Source organism: Ornithodoros turicata, chromosome 3, assembly GCF_037126465.1.
Source record: "Ornithodoros turicata isolate Travis chromosome 3, ASM3712646v1, whole genome shotgun sequence".
Classification (NCBI taxonomy): Eukaryota; Metazoa; Arthropoda; class Arachnida; order Ixodida; family Argasidae; genus Ornithodoros; species Ornithodoros turicata.
In genome coordinates, this window is record NC_088203.1 from 87,601,446 (window position 1) to 87,620,913 (window position 19,468).

Sequence of the window (19,468 nt, forward strand, 5' to 3'; positions counted from 1 at the left end):
GTTATGAAAGCGTTATTCGGGCGCTGCTCGTCTCGGTATTCCGGTAAGAGACGCAACGGGCATGGAGGACACCATGTTTGATGACATGTTGCCGTCACGTGTATGGGTCACGTGTGTGGACAACTAACCAGAATGCCGTGCGCCCCGCACACCCGCTTGCAGTGGAGGAGAGGCGCTTACGGCATCTCCTTAGTTTCTTTCCTCCAAGGTGATTTGCTACGGAAGCTTGTACGCTCTTGGAAGTGAACTTCACCACATATAGAACGCTCCTATAGCCGACCATCATCTCGAACGACAACGTCGTCCTTCTTAATTTGATGAAAACCGGGGAAAGAACGATTTCCACAAGGCCTGCCGTCGAGGCTATACACACTCGGTCAGGCGAAGAGAAGTGAAGGAAGTTTGGGGAACTCACTAAATGGGTAATGCACTTTCTGCTGAGTGTCACTAAAAGATGTCGTGTGACAGCACAGAAATGACACTCAGCGCAAGTGTCACTATCGTTAAAAGTGACACTAAATTAGTCCGTCTGGCAGGGGTATTATAAATTGTTGTAAATAATAAACGTGACGACTGCACCTGTGAATCGTGCATATTAAAAACTGTCCAGATGTTCCTGAAAAGGAATACGTGAATACGTCCTATCTGAGAAGGGGAGACTTCTAAGCCTATAGCGGTTTACGATCGAAAGCTTGCTGAGTGTGTCGTCGTCAAGCATTTCCTTCCAGTGAGGTGTATACCGTTCCCCCAAGCAGTACAATAATGACGATACTGGTCAAATATCGAACCAGCATTGCCGACATCGAGCCAGAATTGGGCCAAGATCATGTGCTGCTTGGGACAATTACCGGTCACTTGCCGACCGGAGGACGACGGCGATGACAAATTTCCATGAAGAACGAAACTGGCTCATTTCCAAGCCGACGAAACAATCTGTAGGGAACAGATTCCAGTTCGAGGACCTCTGAAGAGATGAAATACGTTCGAAACATTAGAGTGCCACACATGTCGTTCGAGGGGCACTAAAGTGCGAAAATGTTTCGTAGCAATTGAAAGATTACGTCACCGTGACAATAGGGACTGTGCGACAAACTGGTGGCGCCGCGATGCGGCCTCCGGAGAAAGTACCTTGCGTGATAGCCGCCGGGTAGCCAGCTTTGTTTACATGTGAAGTGCGGATATCTTTTTTTGCCACAGCATCGCTAACTGTGCCAGCACCTAAAAGAACTCTTCATTAGGGACCAGATGCTTAATTTCTCGTGATTTCTACGCTTCCAATACCACCGAGGCCACTAGACTCGCAGTGAATAGCATTTGTGACGCGCGTTCGGCCATTGCATGAGGTGTGCACAACATGAGCGAATATATTCTATTTCTTTTGTTCTAGTTTCAATGAAACTGAATAAGGATCTGCAAAATGATCAATGATTTACAGTTGCCACTTTCGTGACGGTGAAACGCCTCTGGATACTGTATCACCGTCAAATGCACCGACCAAACGGCAACCTATTTCGAGATAATGACTGAGGTGTTTCATCGCCAGTGCCCAGAGCCGATATTGCTCTCGGTATGACGAGTCTCACAGTGAGAACAGAAGTTCTACGTTGTCCAAAAGGTTTATTATTTACTCACCGACCATTTCACAGCTGTCGTCCCGCAAGCTTACGGCGGTAGCCGAGGTAAAAACTCATATACTTTCTTCTTTGAGGATCTCTTTAGAGTTATTGTGTATGAAGATACTGGAAAAACTGCAGTACAAGTTCAGGCAATAAGTTGTGAACCCACGTGTTTATTTGTATGGATAAAACGGACGCACGATGTAAATTTCAGTGACGAAGCTATGTGTGTGCAAAGACAACGAAAGGTATACAAGACTCAGTCAAAAACATATTACAAATGGCTGGAGTCAGAGGAATACACGTATATAACCTTCGCTAGCAAGCCATTTTGTGAGGAGTCAAATAACCATCCTCTCGACATATCACTTACAGGTGTTTTGACCGGGCAGACGCGAGTGGCTGTTCTCCTTCCGTACTGTTAGATGCATTATAAATACGGTGGTTGCTTCTGTGCAGTTTGTCTCCATTCTCTTCGTTCGCGCCCCAGAAAGGTTCCACATTATTTGCACTTCGAAAATTAGCCCTTCTAATTACGGAGGTCGCCACGCAAGCTACGGTTCCACTTGAGAATGCATAGAACGGGCGGCGTGGTATCACGTCGGATACGTCCAAGACCGCCACTGGCGGCACTGTCGCGACGAAGCAGCGCGCCCCCTGTAGGTGTCGCACGGTCCCTATAAGGCAAAAGGAACGAGATGCACCCGTTGCGCCGTTTGTAATTGAAGTGTGAATAAAGGTGCCAATTTGGAGGTTCCTCTTTCCTTCCTCCGAATTGGCGCAAAACGTCAAGGATACTTCACCCCATCAAATGAAATTTATTGCGGGTGGTGGCGGTGGTGAAAGAGCTCGCCTCACAGAGGTGGGCAACGTCACGACTAACGCTCTGGCGTCCTGGGCCTACTTCTAAGGAAAATGTACCGACATATGTCTGACAGCGTCTGAAAACCCAGGAAAAACCTCGGACCGGAATTCGAACCCGCGTACCTCCTATAGTCTCGACGTGAGATGGTGGTGGTGATGATGGTGATGGTGAAAGAGCTCGCAAGCGACCTAACCCACATTTCTTTGTCCAATCAACGCGGTACGAAGGGAGCTCCGACTGGGCTGTGACGCGTCAGATGGCGAAACGGTCCAACGCGGGGTTGCAGACGATATCTAAACCAAGGCTGCGTTCCAATACCCCGGTTCGTCGACTGCCTAGCGGTCTAACCTGAAGTGCCGCCATGTTAAGTCTCGTTCCAAATCTCGCCAGGTCCGCTATTCAGTCGGCTACCGCCTAGTGCGCATCGATGCCGTCTAGTTATACGCCTGACCATCTGACAGCCGGGATGGAGACGCGCGTTGACGGTACCAGCGTGCCCGCTGTCTCTGCTGGCTTTAAATGTAAAATTGCACATAGTGGGTATGTTTTTTAAAACTGCGTAGAGAGTTGCAACACATGTTTAGTTGTGAAGGTGACAGTTTATGCACGATGTCCTACAAACTTAGCACATTCAAGTCCTGCTGCGCCTGCGCCGTACGCATTTCTTGCGTGAGCAACGAGATGGCGCCACAGGCACCTCGGCTAGGCAAGCCTGTTCCAAAAGTGACAAGCGAGGGGGTCTACTCAGCTGCCTAGTCAGGCGGCTTCGTGATGGGCGCGAGGTATTGGAACGCAGCCCAAGTGAACAAGTTGAAGTGAATGCAGAGTAGTCCTCTGCAGCGCCGCGTTCGACCTTGTCGCCATCTGACGGAACGAGCTGAAACACATGTATAGCCGATTGGAAATGCTAGGCACCGGGTTTTTTTTTTTTTTTTAATTTTCGCGATTTATCCCCAGAGAAACGGACCAAGTGGCAATATCGACATAAATTTTTTGGGCGTAATACGTCCTCTAACATCTAGTTTAGCTTCCCGACACTGTTTCTGCTTGTTTTATCTTCGTTACAAACCCCGAAGTTTATCTTGGCCAACTCTGTACATCCACTCGAGATTATACATAAGATTCCCTCGGGCCTTCATTTCTATGAATACTCGAATGTTCCAGAGTACCTCAACGAATCTTTTAATCCCGCAGGTGCTATTTCATTGACGAGGAACGGCGCTTAACTCTGCCAAGATTAATCGGAACGTTCGGGATTCTCGTCGTGCTCGTGTCTTTTCCCCATTGTCGGGGTTTTAAGTATGGATAATCGGATGGTTCGCGAGGAAGAACAGATAGACGCGGAAGAAGAAGAAAAAAAGAAAACGGAAGGGGAAAAGGAAGATTCGCTTCCTTTTCTGAGAGGCCTCGCAAATGCAATATTCAAGGCGCGTGTGGCGGACCGCTGAATGAAAGTAAATCCCCGAAAGATGAGCCAATTGGGTGTCGTACCCTGAGGGAGCACGTGATTGCCTGGGGCCAATGAAGGGCGCGGGATAGGATTAAGGGAACGACACGGCAGCACGAAAAGTGAAGTTGCCTTTTAATAATGTACGAGCGTGCAGATGCGCCCGTGGCGCTGATTCCCTGTCATTTTCTGGGGCCAATGGACCGGACTGGCTGATAAGGCGGAGAAATCGTCATTCATTGTGTGGGGAACCGATAGGTTCGTGGGATCTAACTTCCTATCAGATGGAGTCCCAGTGTAATGGGCGTTGCGAAGTGTGATTGCAAGACTGCAGATGCTTAGGGGGGTCAAGTTCGAAGGCAGAGTGAGAAGCCTGTCGTATACAATACGTTACAGAAGTACGTGTGCGAAACATCGTGTCCAGCGATTGTGTACCGTTGTGTAACGCAGTATATTCGTGTGGTATTTAGCCGGCTGGCTATTGCCCTTATACGAAGTGAGAATGATACGCATCACTGTAAAAAAAAAAAAAAAAAAAAAAAAACGTGTACGCTTTCTTGTGCATGAGCGACCTGTTTCATGGCCCATTAAACTGCACAACCTCACCGCAGGATATAGCACTTTTGTGTCTCCCTCTGGGTTGCCTACAGTAAAGTGCAGGATTTGAAAAATAATCAATAGAACGTGTGCTTGGGAGCTAAAGCATACGTCAGAGGACGTATTCTGTACCAAAATGTTGTATAAAAAAATTCCATTAAGCGCAGTTTTCTTGCAGATCGGATCGCGGAAATTAAAACAAAAAGCGATGCCCTATTAACATTTCTAATGGACTCTACCGCAAGATAAGCTCTCTGGGTCTGCGTATTTGCGTAGTTTCCTATCAATAGCCGGCATTGCGAAATTTTGAAGCCACTCTGATATTCTGAAAGAGGATATAAAACTGTGTAAGACGTTCTTTAGTGTTCTTTCCGTTCAAAGTTCTTTACAATTTGGCGGTTTACTTCTAAGGAAAAAGTGGAAAATGCATTTCTAACCTCGTGAGCGTCGCCAGTGGTTTATCCAGACACCCTACACCTCCCAACACCCCTTGAAATTCTTTGCGACCCCCCCCCTGACTTTTCTTCCCGTGCACCCTCTACAAAGGGGGGGGGGGCAGTGCGCTTTCAGATTTGGATACACGTCAGCAATGATGCGTCGTGCTGTTATAACGTAACTGTAATAATGACCCCCAACCCCATGTTTTGTGGATAAACCACTGGGCGTCGCCATATATGACAAAGGTTTGCATAGACAGCCATTGGCTCTTCTCTATGCACAACTGCCACCCTTAGTTACAGCAACCATACTTCAGTCGGAAATGCGTGGTACTACGACACTCTGGGATTTGTTTCGGAGCGGTTCTTGCATTTTGGAGCATAGCAGGAATTCCCCGTGGCTACATAAGGCTAGCTTTGCGGGACAAAGCTTTAGCGTAAACGCAGCTTAGCTTAGCCACGGCCATGCGCAAGTGGCCGTGGTGCTACAAACAAACCGTGTTATTTAACACAGAATCTGTGGCAACGAAATATCGACGAAACTGCACTTTAAGCATTTCGTGCATGGTTGACGAAACTTTCGGTGTGTCCAGCTCTCGCAGTGTCTGAAGAAATGCGGTCCACAAAGCCGCCATGTTGACGCCAACGCTTGCACATGCATGAATGCTGTACCGATTTCACCTACTTTTTTAAGCCTCCTCTGCTATGTTTTTATAGAACTCCAGAATGTACTGTGCAGCTAATCGTAGTTACACTTTTGTGAGCGCGTCGCGAGCTGTGCGTGGGCGTCAAGATGGCGGAAATTCGTAGCAGACGACGCAGTTGTCTTCACCCTATGCAGAAGGAGCTAGTATTCAGGCACCCTCAGAGGGCACCCTATTTGGTAACCGCCCTCAAGCGGCCCCTTGTGGCAAATTCGCCTGCTTGTCCTGACCCAATCGCACAGGAAACGTCATCTTGTCACGTCAGGAAACGTCACGGTCTGCCGATATTTCCTTGTCAACGAAATACCATTCGAACACATATTGACCGTGATCAGCCCGCAAGGTAACCGGAAGTAATGTCAAAACAAATATTTTTCGCCAATAAATCCAGTCATAAACAAACGAACGAACGTCACTTCCGATAGGGTGACTTTCCGCAGAAGGGTGACATAACGTCCGGTGACACCCCGACGGACATGGATGTCCCTGGGATGTCCCTGGGCCGTGCGTGACGTTTGCAGTGCAAGCCATTCCGTTGTTTGCTATTGCTCCTGTTATGTTCCCAGTGCAGTTCAGTGCAGCCGTGAAGTCCAGTCTCCAGGCAGTCTTCCTGCCCCCGTGTCACTTGAGAGATATGAGACCCTCCCCCCCACATTTTTGTTCAGTCCCATATTGCCGCCTGTGCAACTATCCTAGACGCAATCAAGAACGGAAGCGAGTTTCGACAATTTCCACTGGGAGGCTCAGTGGATGTATCGCAATCTCTTTCCTCCTGGGACTCGTAACAGACCCAAGAAAAGTTCCCAAATAACGGCCCTAGGAGGAGAAATATGATGTTGGAAACTTGACAGGTTCGCACGTACCAGTGGTTTACAGCCTCCGAGTTTTAACTCTGCTCTGATGGCAGTTATTATTTCTTCTCGTGGAAAGGGAATATGTCAAGAAAGATGTATCGGTGAAAAGAAAGAAGAGAAACTGAAAGCGACTACAGTACACGTCGTGAAGTGCACAATTGAATCGGCTTTATTACCAGGAGTGGTGTGAAGGAAACAGGGGAAGCGGAAGCACATGTATACACTTTGATGGATTTGTCCTATAATATTGTTACATCTTTTAGCGCCTCGAACTTGTAAATAGACTCTTTGCATAACAGCCATCTGAAACGACGGTTGAGTTTGGTTTTGGGAGTTTGATTATAAGGGAAGATATTGAATTCTTCACCTGACGAATTTTGCTGCTCCCATTTCATTTCTTTTTTCTTTTTTCCTTTCATTTAGGGTATCTGAAACGGTGTTTTAAATGAAATACGTGCGCTGCTTGAAATTATGCTTCCTGTAGAGTATGTCCTTTGAAATGCTGCCTAATGTCGAATACACTACGCGAAAGGTAGATATTCGATAGAAAGGAAAGCTGGTTTGAAGAAACAGTGCCGGAACTAGGAGACGAAAAGCTCAGAGAAAATTTTCATACGGTATACTCGCAACCTTCCGCTACATCGTGGACGTCCGCAGAGGGGAAATGGAAAGAGAAGCGGCGAACATGCGGCAGACGATACCTATTGAGAAACGTGTATAGCAATGGGTATATATCGGTTACGCCCCAGCGCTGAAGAGCGAGCAATAGCAAACTTATTCGGTGTTCGGCCGATTCACACTTAATGAACCATACCGGGAATTCTGCGAAATGATTGCCCACCAGACTATAGGAGAGTCGTCCCCGCGCATAATATCTGTAGAAGAAGTGGAAAACCAGATCAATAAATTTCAAAGCGGTTGCCACATCCTGATTTCCCCGCTCAAACAACATGCAACAGGCTATACTGCAACTATAAGGACTGGTGAGTATCCCAGATCCTGACCACATTTATGTATGTTGTCCTGGTATGGAGCTGTTATGTTCTCTGAGACAGTGTAAATGCACACCAGCTGATTGGGGAACTTCATAATAGACTCCAACTGTTTTTGTTTTCTTCGTTTAGTTGTGAAGCCTGCGCTGTGCATGCTATTATATCAGACACCGAGATTAATGCACAATTAAAGCATTAAAAACACACAATAGCTAGAATATTGCCCGGGTTGAGAAGACGTATTACAGTACGTTTCTGTTGGAATTCCTTGGGATTGTCTAAAAAAAACGAGGGAGCTAATACTGCTCGACTTCAAGGGACAACTAGACTTGAACAATACTAACGGAGAACCAATACGAGTGCCTTCTTTGCTCTGATGTTTGCCGGAAAGTGAGGTGCGACATGCGTATCTTCTTCAGCTTCAGTTCAGTTTCAGTTCAAAATTTCAAATCAAATCAGTTCTAACAGTTCAATTTAAAATTCTTGAAATTTCCAACGTTCCGTTTAAAAATTCAGTGATCTTTCTAAAAATTCTGCGAAAATTGCTTCGTTGATCTGAACATCCCTTGTGTGGTTGTGTATGCAATACGCTTAATAATCGCAAATATATATACCTCCAGTTGAGCTCCAGATTTGCCTTATGTGTAAGGAACCGTTTCTATATAACACGACAGGGGTCTGGCTTTGTCGCGTTACACCCCATTCAACCCCGACTGCCCACTCGCATGTTACGGTGTATCACATATCACATCCACTGTTTACTAGCAATCTGAACACACGTCTGACGTAACTATTATTATAGTGCAACAGTAAATTATAAACAAAGTACATTTAATGTTACGACATATGTCGTGCTTGTGGCTATAACGCGCGATCAGGGTGGGCATAAACACATTTTTTAGTATTTAAATATAAATACAAAATACTTTGTTGAAAGGGGTATTTAAATACTCTTCATAGATACTTTTAAACGTGAGTATTTAAATACTAAATATAAGTACAGTATTTAAATACCGTAACTACTACCATAAATACTGTGAGGAAAATGTCAACTGGAATTACAGAAATAACGATGATCATAACAAATCAGCAACGAACAGTAGCATTTATTTGTTAGGTTATCATGGCGATTTCAATATTAGAAGTTTCTCGAAGACTGTACCTTTTAGGCATCTTCTGTTCGGCCGTACAACCAGATTCGTAGAGGAGAACAGCATCTCCACAGGTGCCGATGAACAAATGCTGGAATTAAATTTGGCGAAGGTGCCTCGTACAACAAGATAATTGGGTAGCCGCGACCGTTGTCCACAACAACAGTGAAAAACTTGCTATCTAAAACGGTTTGTCGCATGCGCATGCTAGCGCAAACACGACATGTAAAACAAGAGAGAATTCGGTAATCCAGAAGATGTGGGTTCGATCCCTGCAGCTGGCTAACCTTTTCAGTGACTTTCATCTTTCAACGACATGTAACTTCGCACCAAAATCGTCCGAAAAGTGCGAAGCGACTTTAAGATATGAGTCAGTATATACTGTATTTAGCAGTACTTATAAAATATTTACAAGAATAAGTACCCTAAAATTGGCATTTAAATATAATTACAAATACATTTTTCAGTCTGTATTTAAATACAAAATATAAATACATGCATTTATATTTTAAATAGTATTTTAATTACAATGTATTTAAACACTGCCCATCCCTGCGCGCGATGAATGCATGTTTGACAGATACGTCCACCTTTAACTGCCATATGTGATTGACAGAAAGAACAAAAATGACTCGATAGCACCCGAATGTTTCAAGAGCACCGAATTCCACCCTGAATTGCACGTTTAAAAATGACACTAAATTTTCCCTCCCCAAATCTGGGGAAAGTGAACCTGAAAAGTCAGGCTTAGCGATACCCAGAGGGGAGGGGATAATGATGAGAACAGTAAAGATTCAAACACTAGAGAAAAGAGAGTTCAGGCATTACGTCTCCCAAAAAATATCAGATTTACGCAGGCTGCAGAAGCGTTCTGCGGGCAAGCTATGAACAAATATGCCTTCAGTATGTACTTCGTGCCTATAGCCTCTTCATTTCACGGGAACACAGTAACTATAGAGAGCCAGACGCTCTGCTAGTCCACCAGGCCATCAAACATCTTGATGGACAAGAGAGAAACTGATGTTCTGAGGCTGGAACAACATAGAAGGGACAGATACAAACAAAGCCTCAAATTGCCTAAAAAATCAACGATGAAAGATGAAAGTCACTGAAAAGGTTAGCGAGCTGTAGGGATCGAACCTACATCTTCTGGATTACCGGTCCAGGGCTCTACCAATTAAGCTAACACAGCCTAGCCTTTCCTAGCTTAGCTCAATTGGTAGAGCCCTGGACCGGTAATCCAGAAGATGTAGGTTCGATCCCTACAGCTGGCTAACTTTTTCAGTGACTTTCATCTTTCATCTTGATGGAGTCCGTCCCAAATTACCTGCTCCTGAATCATCACCCTGCTGGCCTGGTGGAATTTTTGATACAGTATGTGGATGTACAGTTTTTCTTTCCAACAAATGTAATGTGGTGTTACTTGGTACTCGTCCACCACAAGTATCTCTTCCGAATTCCGATACATCAGGATGTCCTGGACGCTGCCATTACGCACACATATTTGGACGTTCACAGCTGGCGACCTTTATTGAGGGCCTAAGCTTTCAGCACCCTACAGCAGTCATCAGTGGCAAATTCGTGCCTCGACTAGTACTGTGTGATCAAGCCTTTTTCTTGACAAAGAATGCTCTGGAGCCATTCCCACAAACTTCTCACCTAACCCCAGGTCAAAGTATTTTCAACTTTCATCTCTCACAATCACGGACGATGGTTGAAGATGTATTTGGGGGACTGAAAGCAAGATTCCGCCATTTGCTGAAGCGCATGGAGTGCCACATATATAATGTCAATTTAATTATTCGTGCGTGTTGTAGTTGCACAATGTTTGTGAGAGTGGTGATGCTTCAGACAGAAGATGGCTACGCGAGGAGCAATATAGTCAGGATACAAGGCAAGAAATTCAGTTACTCGCATATAACACGTGAATATTGGGGAGGAAACGCTAGCCGTTCTTCTCTATGGATCGATGCCCGTGATTTGTGTGCATCTATTCACTATAATAAAATAGGACCAACAGTTTTTTCCGTTTATTTTTTAACAAGCTGCTCTAGGCAGGCAGCAATACGCTTTTGTGTTTCGTTTGCCTCTTCTTGAAGCTGCAACTGCCTCCTTCGCAGTTCATGTTCTCTGTTTGTTGCCTCCATCATTTCCTCGTGGAGAGCCCTGCTCTCCTTGAGGATCTCTCGCAGGATATCCACACTCTTCTCGGTTCTCCTCTTTCTCCGTGCAGGAAGTGGCGTGGGACTCGGAGCAGGTGAGCTCCTTAAACTTGATGGTCCTCGAGATGTTTCCGAGGTGTGATCGAAGATGGAGCTGCCAGTCAGATCATGCTGCTCTGTCTCCTGCTAAAACGTTACGCACCATTTTTAATTGGTTTACGTCACAATTTATTTCTTGCAAAGGTCATGTCATGTTTCCACCCTCTAATGCTGTGTGGATACATCATACTATAAGTATAGCACAAGTGTAACTTACCCCAGGAGCATCACAGCTGTCCTCAAAATGCTCGCCTTCATCAGTTACAACATTGCAGCCAATTATATTGGAAAACGTCTGTGCACAAAAATGTGAGCAATATTAAGCAGAATATTCACATCAGCGATGTGAATTTCACAAAGCAAATCGGACTTAAAAACTATAGCACAGATTCACACAGTTACCGAATAGCACAAATGTACTAGAAACATATACCACCTCCCGTGGCATAGTGGTTAAGATGATCGCATTTCCACGCCGAGACTGGGAGATGACACGGCTTCGAATCCTGGCTGTGCTGTGGGAGGTTTTCCCTGGGTTTTCCGAAGACTTTCCAGACTAATGTCGGCACAGTTCCCCCTGAAGTCGGCCCAGGACGCATACTAACTCCCCCCCCCGCGCCCTGTCCCCCACTCCTTCGTGCTGTCCTCTCTCCATCTGCCCACGTCTGTACGCCGCTCATAGCCACAGTTGCATCGCGGCGCTAACATGGAGTTAAAAAACAACATATGTGTCACCACTATATACGTACCTGCTCGGGGTTGGCGAGTGTGTCCTCCACGATAGTTATGTCGTTGACAGGGAAGGAACCGAGAAATTTGTGTATGTCCCAGTAGAACGGCCACGACACTGCGCCCGAGCCCGTGCCCATACTGCGTCGTACACGTCTGACAGAAAAAAAAAAAAAAATAGAAATAGAAAATATCCACAATCTTCAAGTAGTTTATTTTAAAGCAAAAAATGATTGTGGACCATGTCTAAACGAGGTACAACAGCTAATCTGACTGGAGAAAATATGTTTCCAACACGGAATATCGCTTAGTTAAACGAAATTCTTGGCTGCGAGACAGCAGTGATAAGTTTGAGACAGAAATGTCTGGTGAACATTCGCGCGCGGACGGCAAAACTGCGTGCGGCCGCACGTCACCCCGCTATATGGGTGCCTCATCACTCGGTTCGTTTTCCCTCTCTCCTGCTCGTTCCCCTCGCAGCTTTACACGGACCGGGCCGTGGGATGGGTAATGGTAATGTGTATTACACGTAAGGTTTGTAAGGCGAACATGTTGCACGTGCCACAGGGTAGGACAGCGGACAATCTTGACCAGCTGGGGTTCTTTTGACGTGCGCACGAAATCTCCGACATACGGTGCTGGAAGCAATGTTTCACCTCCCCCACGCTGCTACCGTCCTCGGCCGGGAGTGAACCTGCAACTGTATTCGGTGCGCGGAAGCGACGTTGAACGCTCAACCAAGTCAGTATCATATTGTTACGTTGTGCATCATATGTGTGCATAATATAAGGAGCAGTTCATTTAATAAGGAATAGCAAGCCATGCTTTCTGGCTGACCTTTCCTGTGAAAATAGATCCCCCCCCCGTATGTATGTACGTTTTTCCATGTATGTTGGATCCTTGTTACTGTAATGTGTGATTTTTTTAAATGCTGCCCCTGCCATGTACTCTTCTTCTTCTTCTTCTCTCTCTCTCTTTTTATTTATATTTTTTTGCGGTCTCTGGATGTAGTAGCCTACAAGCATGTACTACAGTAGTACATGCTTGTAGCTTTTTGGCCGGTGTCACCGCCATCTTGTGATGGAAGCGAGACAACACCAATAATGACAATATAATTAAAAAAAACAATACCGGCGCTCCCCGCCCGCCTGGCGTGCACACACATACACAGAGTTGCGAAAGGACGGTGCTGCGTGCATTCCATCAGAAAATATTATTATTTTCTCAGACTCCGTAAAAATTGTAATTTTCTCATATTGTGTCCTTTTCTTTTTCCTCCACTTGCGAACAACGACCCCCCACCCAAAAAAAAAGTGATATTTTATTGAATTTATTTAAGTATTGTAGCACCGTAAGGGCCCAGGGTTAATGCATGGCAGGGTGAAGTTTTGCAAAACGCAAAGGACAGTGCAATGCAAGGAACGCTAAGGAAATAGAGACACATACGAATGACAGGAACACAACAAGAAAATACAAGAAACGTGTATTTATTGAAAGCTAGACTACGCCGTAATAGCAATGAGCCGTGGCAGCATTTTTGCCGATCATAACAATGATACTGAGGTCGCCAGGTGTTCTGCAACATGACGATACGCAGGAAGAATGCATCGACATGTGAGCTGAATTATTTCAGCGTTTATTAATGAATTACCCGGCGTTTAAATAAAATGCGGAATTAAAGTTCCTACGGGCCATGACAGGTGGCGATAGCGGTGCCAAGTCCGCAAGTCTGATCCAAATCTCCGCCGATAAGGCGTTGGCCTGTCCACTCAGACACCTTCTTCAGCCTTAAACTTATTACTGCCAAGTTCCAAAAGCGAATTTCGTAAACCAAGCGATGTTCCTTATCAGAAGATTATTTTTTTCAAGTCGAATCAGCTGTAATACAGCTTGATCCAGAGTTGACTCGAACGCAGCTTCGCCGTGCGGAGCGGTAGTGGAGACAACACCACAGCGGCGCTTAGCTGAAATACAGGGAGAGAAGGTTTGGGATATTCCACTCGAGCTGCAGGGATCAACGCCGGTAGCGAGGAATAATGTTGCCTTCAGCTGTGGTTATCAAAGCATTCTTACGCGTTATCACGCGACATTAGGGCGTTATGTTTGAGGTATATGTCAGTCCGTAAATAGTTTACTGCACAACAACAACTACTACTACTACTACATGAATGACAATGGGATGAGGTGATTCACCGCAACAGTTGGGGTACCATACCTCAGTGCATGTGGGTTAATATATGAGTGGGATGACGATGAAAAAGATGAGGCATACACACTCGCGCACACACATGGCACACGCAAGCTACTAAGCATCGCTTGCGGTGCTGTTTCCGGGAAGATTTTTCCCAAAAAAGCATCTGAAAACCCTAAGGAACGCAATGTGAGATGTGGCGCGGCGCACGAAGCCACGGGCGGAGCTGGGGTGTTTAACCCCCCCCCCCCCCGAAATCGTAGCTTTGGTAGTGCAATTGGGAGGGGAAAATACTTCCAACCTCATGTATCAGACCAGTGCCCCCACCCCCGAAATATTTTTCTGGCAACCACGCTGCAGGAAGCCATGATCCAATTGTTTGAATACCCGGTCAGATTGGATATCATTTTGAACAATTATCACCTGCTCGATTGCTTCCTGATTTATTCTGAATGTTTCGTACACTTGCGTTTATCCTGAATCCCTTTATACAGCGCTCCTGATGATCCCCCCCCCCAATTTATGCGCACACAATATTATCCCTAGACCAGGGTCAACGGGGCAACGAACGACATCGCCTCTCGGCGATATCAGTTCGCATGCAGCTTGCGTAATCGTTAGAATCACAACAAGCGGCGCGCTGATAACCAACGCTGAAGGCGATATCGTTCCCCGCTAACGCGGACTCCCCCGGTAGCACGAGTGGGATAGCCCGAACCTTCTCTCCCTTTATTTCCGTAAGCGTCGCTAGGCTGCCTCCCCTCCCGCTCCCCACTGCACCTCTGGATCATGCTGTACCTCATCAAGACATGGTCCGAGGCAGACAGATTGCGTGACTTACCTATATTTTTGGGTTAAATTTTCTATCTTGCCGTGCACCTGCTTCTTGTTCTTTACAATCCCAACTCCACGCAGCTTGTCGGTGATCTGCTGGTAAACTTTCCCATTGCGCTTTTGTCGTCGCAGATTACTCAGGTTGGCCTCCCAGAGGTTTATTAAGGCTCTGGTCTCTGCCTCCGACCACGATGTTCGTCCTTCGGACATCACGTTCCACGGATGGATTATCGAGCAGCGCGTTTCGCTGTAACCTTGTCACCCCGTTTTCATGCTAGCGCAACGCCTGCTGTTCAGAGTATCCCGTTTCCTTTTGCGTTCGAGAGTAGGCAGTTTGGAGAGAATGGAGTTCCACGAACGCAGTTTCTTTCTTATCTCCGTATTCCCCCGAAGTATTTATGCCCCGCCGTCTGGCATGACCTTTGTCTCCGTTTTTGTTTACGGCCTTCGTAACTTGAAGGCCGTAAGTGAGCCCGTCTGCTGGGGTATTACCCTCCACACGCGTCGCTAGCATTGGCAAGCCAAACGCGCTCGAGTGCAAGGAGGATTGTATGAGGAGAAGTGCGGATGGGGGTAGTCTGGTCGCCTCGCAACAGATGGCGCTGACATAAAAACGCAAGTTAAAAGCGCGTTATGCGATGCTCCCCTCCTCCTCCTCTCCTGTAGCTCCGGTTTTACTTTCTCCGCTCTCGTACGTTCCGGGCCCGCAGGTTTCTTTAGCTTCGCCCGTACTTTGATGCACAAGCAAAGATGTGACGAACGCCTCAGAAATAGTTGCGCGCAATCATGGCACCAGTTACGGAAACGCGGTGCGCAAAAAAAATAAAAAAATAAAAAAGTAAATGCTGCTACAAAATACAGAAAGCACTTCCAACGAATAGGACAAATGCCGGAGCTGTATTTTCTACTGACGTTTATTACACTAGTTGGAAGGAATGGATGTACTCGTATACAGATGTAGATACGTAAGCAATAATGGTGAGCACATACTGCTGATATGTGAAGACCATACCAGAATTAAATGCAGGTGTACACCTATAAATGAGACGCATTTAATATACGCGGTCAATGCGTTGCGGGTTATTGCTGAAATTTAAAAGAAATTTACTACTAGGGAACTTGAATATATCTGTAACAAATAAAGTGTTTAGGACGAAACAAAAAGTGATTCGATGATTGGAGGGGGGGGGGTCACGAAATAGCTTGCCGTTGTTGACCGCACAGGAGTGGGCATCGTCACGACTATAGCAAGGAAATAGAGTGAGAGGGAAAGCAAGAAGAAGGGTTCAAGGTGAGGTATGGGCAGAATGAATGACACTGAAGTGCACTGTGGATGAGAGGTGCTCTAAAGGGGTCTTTGCACGAGGCCCGTTTCCTGGAGAAAACGCACGATGTTGCGAGTTTTGGTAGTTGGTTCTGCACAATGCCAGTCGTCATTATGCAAGACTTTTTAGTGTGCGAGGTGGCTTTCCCGCATGGTGTGGTATACAGGGTGTCCCACCGAAAAAGGGTCAGGGCCTAAAGACAAAAAACGGAGTGCCCTACACAAATGAAACCAACTGTACGTGCTTGGCATTTGTGTGCTCTATCCAAAACCGTTTTTTTCGTCGCCCCTTGTCAATTAATTAGCGGTAATTAATTTTCAAACTTTTTAATTATCCGTTTTAGCTCTCAAATGCACCGAATAAGGAAGTTGTTGTTGGAAGTCAATGAGGAAGTTGTAGTACATGTCGAAAAAGACGCAATTGAAGTGGTTCGAGGTTGCTATGGCTTGTGGTTTCGTTTTTTCGGTTTAAAAATTGGTTTCAGAAGCCGCGCGCACCACAGAGCGCTCCCCACAATTCGGCGCCCGCGTGCGACGATTGCAGTGCACTCTGATAGGTGTGCCGTGAAACAGGTGAAATATCTTCGTCTTGTGTGACGTGGCCCAAGGATGGTCTCCAAGCGCTAATCTCATGGTCAATGTACGTCGGGGGGCGCTGGAATCGTCGCGCAGGTGCCGGATTGTGGGCAGCGATCTGCGGTCCGCCCGGCATCTCAAACCAACTTTTAAACCCGGAAAAAAAACTAAACCACAAGCCGTAGCGACCTCGAACCATTTCAGTTGCGTCTTTTTCGACATGTACTACAACTTCCTCATTGACATCTGAGAGCTAAAACCGATAATTAAAAAGTTAGAAAATAATTAATTACCGCTAATTAATTGACAAGGGGCGATGAAAAAAATATTTTTGGATAGACCACACAACTGCCAACTGCCAACGAAACGACTCGGTGATCGCCGTTCCATCGAATCGGTTTTTATTTCGTCCGAAACATTTTATTTGATTTTATTTAATTATCTTAAACGATTCCGAATCGACGTTCGATGAAACGTCCATTTCAAGACGAAATGACATTAAATATTCATAAAAAATTGTGCGTCATACTGAAAACAACGTTGTGTTACGTTAACATATGCCAAATTGCCTTCCTAAGCCTACCTAGCTATGATTTCTTTTGTCAGTGTTTATTTTGAGGGCGTGGATTTTTCAGCGATTTATTTCGCAAAGTGGATTTTCACGGGTGTATTATTAACCGGGAATTTTTTTAATGTTTTATTTCGAAGAATTGATTTTCGCGTACACACTTTATTGCTGCTGCATTTGAGAATACAGGGTAAAGGACGGGAGTTTCCAGCAAGTTCCGGCAAGTTCCACCCACGACGAACTGGTCATACGGTGAAGTGCACCGCTCCTTTCGTCGTCCTTCCTGACACCCTTGGAAGGCAGGTTGGCATACGTTGTCCATTGAAGAAACCTTTGATCTGCATAGGGATAACTTGAAAACACCATTTACGCACCAAAACTACGACCGCAGCCGTCGTCCCCGGTAGCGGTCGCGCTCCGTGTGTAGCATCCCACTACATCACCATTACCTATTCGTTGTTGTTGTTGTTGTCGGTAGCAGAGCCAGAGAGCGATAGCCCTGTAATTTTATTGCTGTTACTGCACCACTTAGCTGCGCAATAGCGGCCAGGCATGGCTTGAGACACCGCTTCGAGTTTTAGAAAGACAAACGAAAAATAGGAAACACGCGGACGCTGAGACGCACGGAGAAACGCGAAACGCTGAGTAGCATCTGCTGGCAACCTACCGTTGCATTGTGTTCCCAAAAGGGGGTCGGACTCGCTCAAAAAAAGCGTGACCGCAAGGGAGCTGCCATCCGTTGGTCATGGAAGGCGTTGCCTTCCGTTGGCTGCTTCATTCCGCTAAACTCGACGTGCTCGTTTTCCTAAATTCATCACTTGCTATCTAAATTCGGCGTATTATGTGCGTATCTCATATGTATTTGTTAAACAATTAGGCAGTGAATATTTTCCCACTAAATCATTAGCTTGTGTGCTGTCGTTCATTCGTCACTTTACTATCACGAAACCCGACACGTGTCTTCCCATTTCGCATATTCCCATTTCGCCTAATGCTTTTTAGCGGATTATCTCGCAATTCCTTAGCAGGTTCACCGACTTCGAACCGCAGGGGGTCCCATTTGGCCTAATGTATGCTGCAGACAGCCCCACTTCGCCTACGGATCCTGTCACGTGAGGAAAGAAGGCGGGCCCCTGTCATGCTGCCAAAAGTCACTTTCGCATCTTCACAAAACTTTAAAACCTTGTTGGTTTTATTCAAGCATATATATTTTGTCAAGCAAAATATCGCGATCTGCACTCCGGTACCGAAATAGAGTATCGATTACTGTAACGGCGTTACGTACAACACTGCGGCGTACCCTTCTTTTCTTTCAACTGAGCAAAAATCTGTCCTCCTCCCTTTTTTTTTTTCCTTTTTCATCAAAGTCAAATCCTCTGAGCCGCACGAAAGACCTGTTAGTAGTAGCTGATCCATTTCCGTGTCTTGCATCCAGGACTAGTGGTATTGCGCACGGATCCAGGACATTTACTCACCGGACATTTGTTTACTGTGCGAACGCTCAAGGCGGACAAATGCTCAACAAGTTTTATATGTGCCTATTTCTATTTTTTTTTTCGTAAGTTACCCTAGGTGTCGTGTTTGGTGGGTGGTGTCACAGTATAATAGAGTGGTAGTTTCTCACAGGAGAACATACCTTGTTGTGGCTTGAGGAGGAGGAGGGTTGACTGGTAGGACCCGGGAAACGTCAAATTTCTGCGTCATGTTTTCATGTGCACCAGCATAAAAGCAATGTAGGACTCAAGTGGTAGTGCGCGATGTCGACAAAGGCGGAGCATGGAGTGCTTATCGGGGGTATATGCTTATTGAAAAGAGAACAGAAGGAAAGGTTAGTCAGTTGTAGGCCGACTTGCTATTCTTAAAAAAAAAAAAAAATAGCCCACAGACACCTTAGAGGCTGGTCGAGAGCTGGAGGCAAAATAAAATTGATGTGAAAAATACAACGCTTATTATAATTCACTGTTTCACACAATGGAAAAGATGATGGAGATGAAGATAAATTATGAAACTGTCAGGGTGGGCCGTCGTCGTAAAATAGGTGAGCAAATGTGCGGTCTCAGCTCTGGATCGGTGAGGAATTGTCCGCTCCCCATCGCACACACCTTCATTGGCAAATGTAAAGGGTCCTTGCTTCGGACGACATAAGGTTGTTGTCGGACGAGCGCATTCATTTCTTGCAGACGTCACCATCGAGGCGGGGCGTGTAAGTAACGCCCACTTGCCGACAGTCCCGTTTCGCCTAATGAGATTGCACGGCAGTCCCATTTCGCCTAACGCCTGTCACCCCTCCTGCCTCTCTAATCCGATAATCCGGATTAGGCG

At 46.0% G+C, this 19,468-nt stretch overlaps 2 protein-coding genes across 4 annotated transcripts in view; one reads left to right on the top strand and one right to left on the bottom strand.

Annotated features, from left to right (window-relative positions):
* Window positions 1-19,468, top strand: part of LOC135388771 (uncharacterized) — a 250,406-nt gene that overhangs the window by 39,419 nt on the left and 191,519 nt on the right. The window lies entirely within an intron of this gene.
* Window positions 10,679-15,154, bottom strand: LOC135387437 (myb/SANT-like DNA-binding domain-containing protein 1). 2 transcript variants are annotated; one of them, XM_064616638.1, is made up of 4 exons: window positions 14,686-15,154; window positions 11,674-11,809; window positions 11,142-11,219; window positions 10,679-11,011 (listed from the first exon to the last, which is right to left on the bottom strand). In XM_064616638.1, the coding sequence occupies exons 1-4, from the start codon at window positions 14,886-14,888 to the stop codon at window positions 10,694-10,696; spliced, it is 735 nt and encodes a 244-aa protein (XP_064472708.1). In that variant the 5' UTR covers window positions 14,889-15,154; the 3' UTR covers window positions 10,679-10,693. The 2 variants fall into 2 exon arrangements, with proteins under 2 accessions (XP_064472708.1, XP_064472709.1); XM_064616639.1 differs by having other exon boundaries at window positions 10,679-11,008; window positions 14,686-15,151.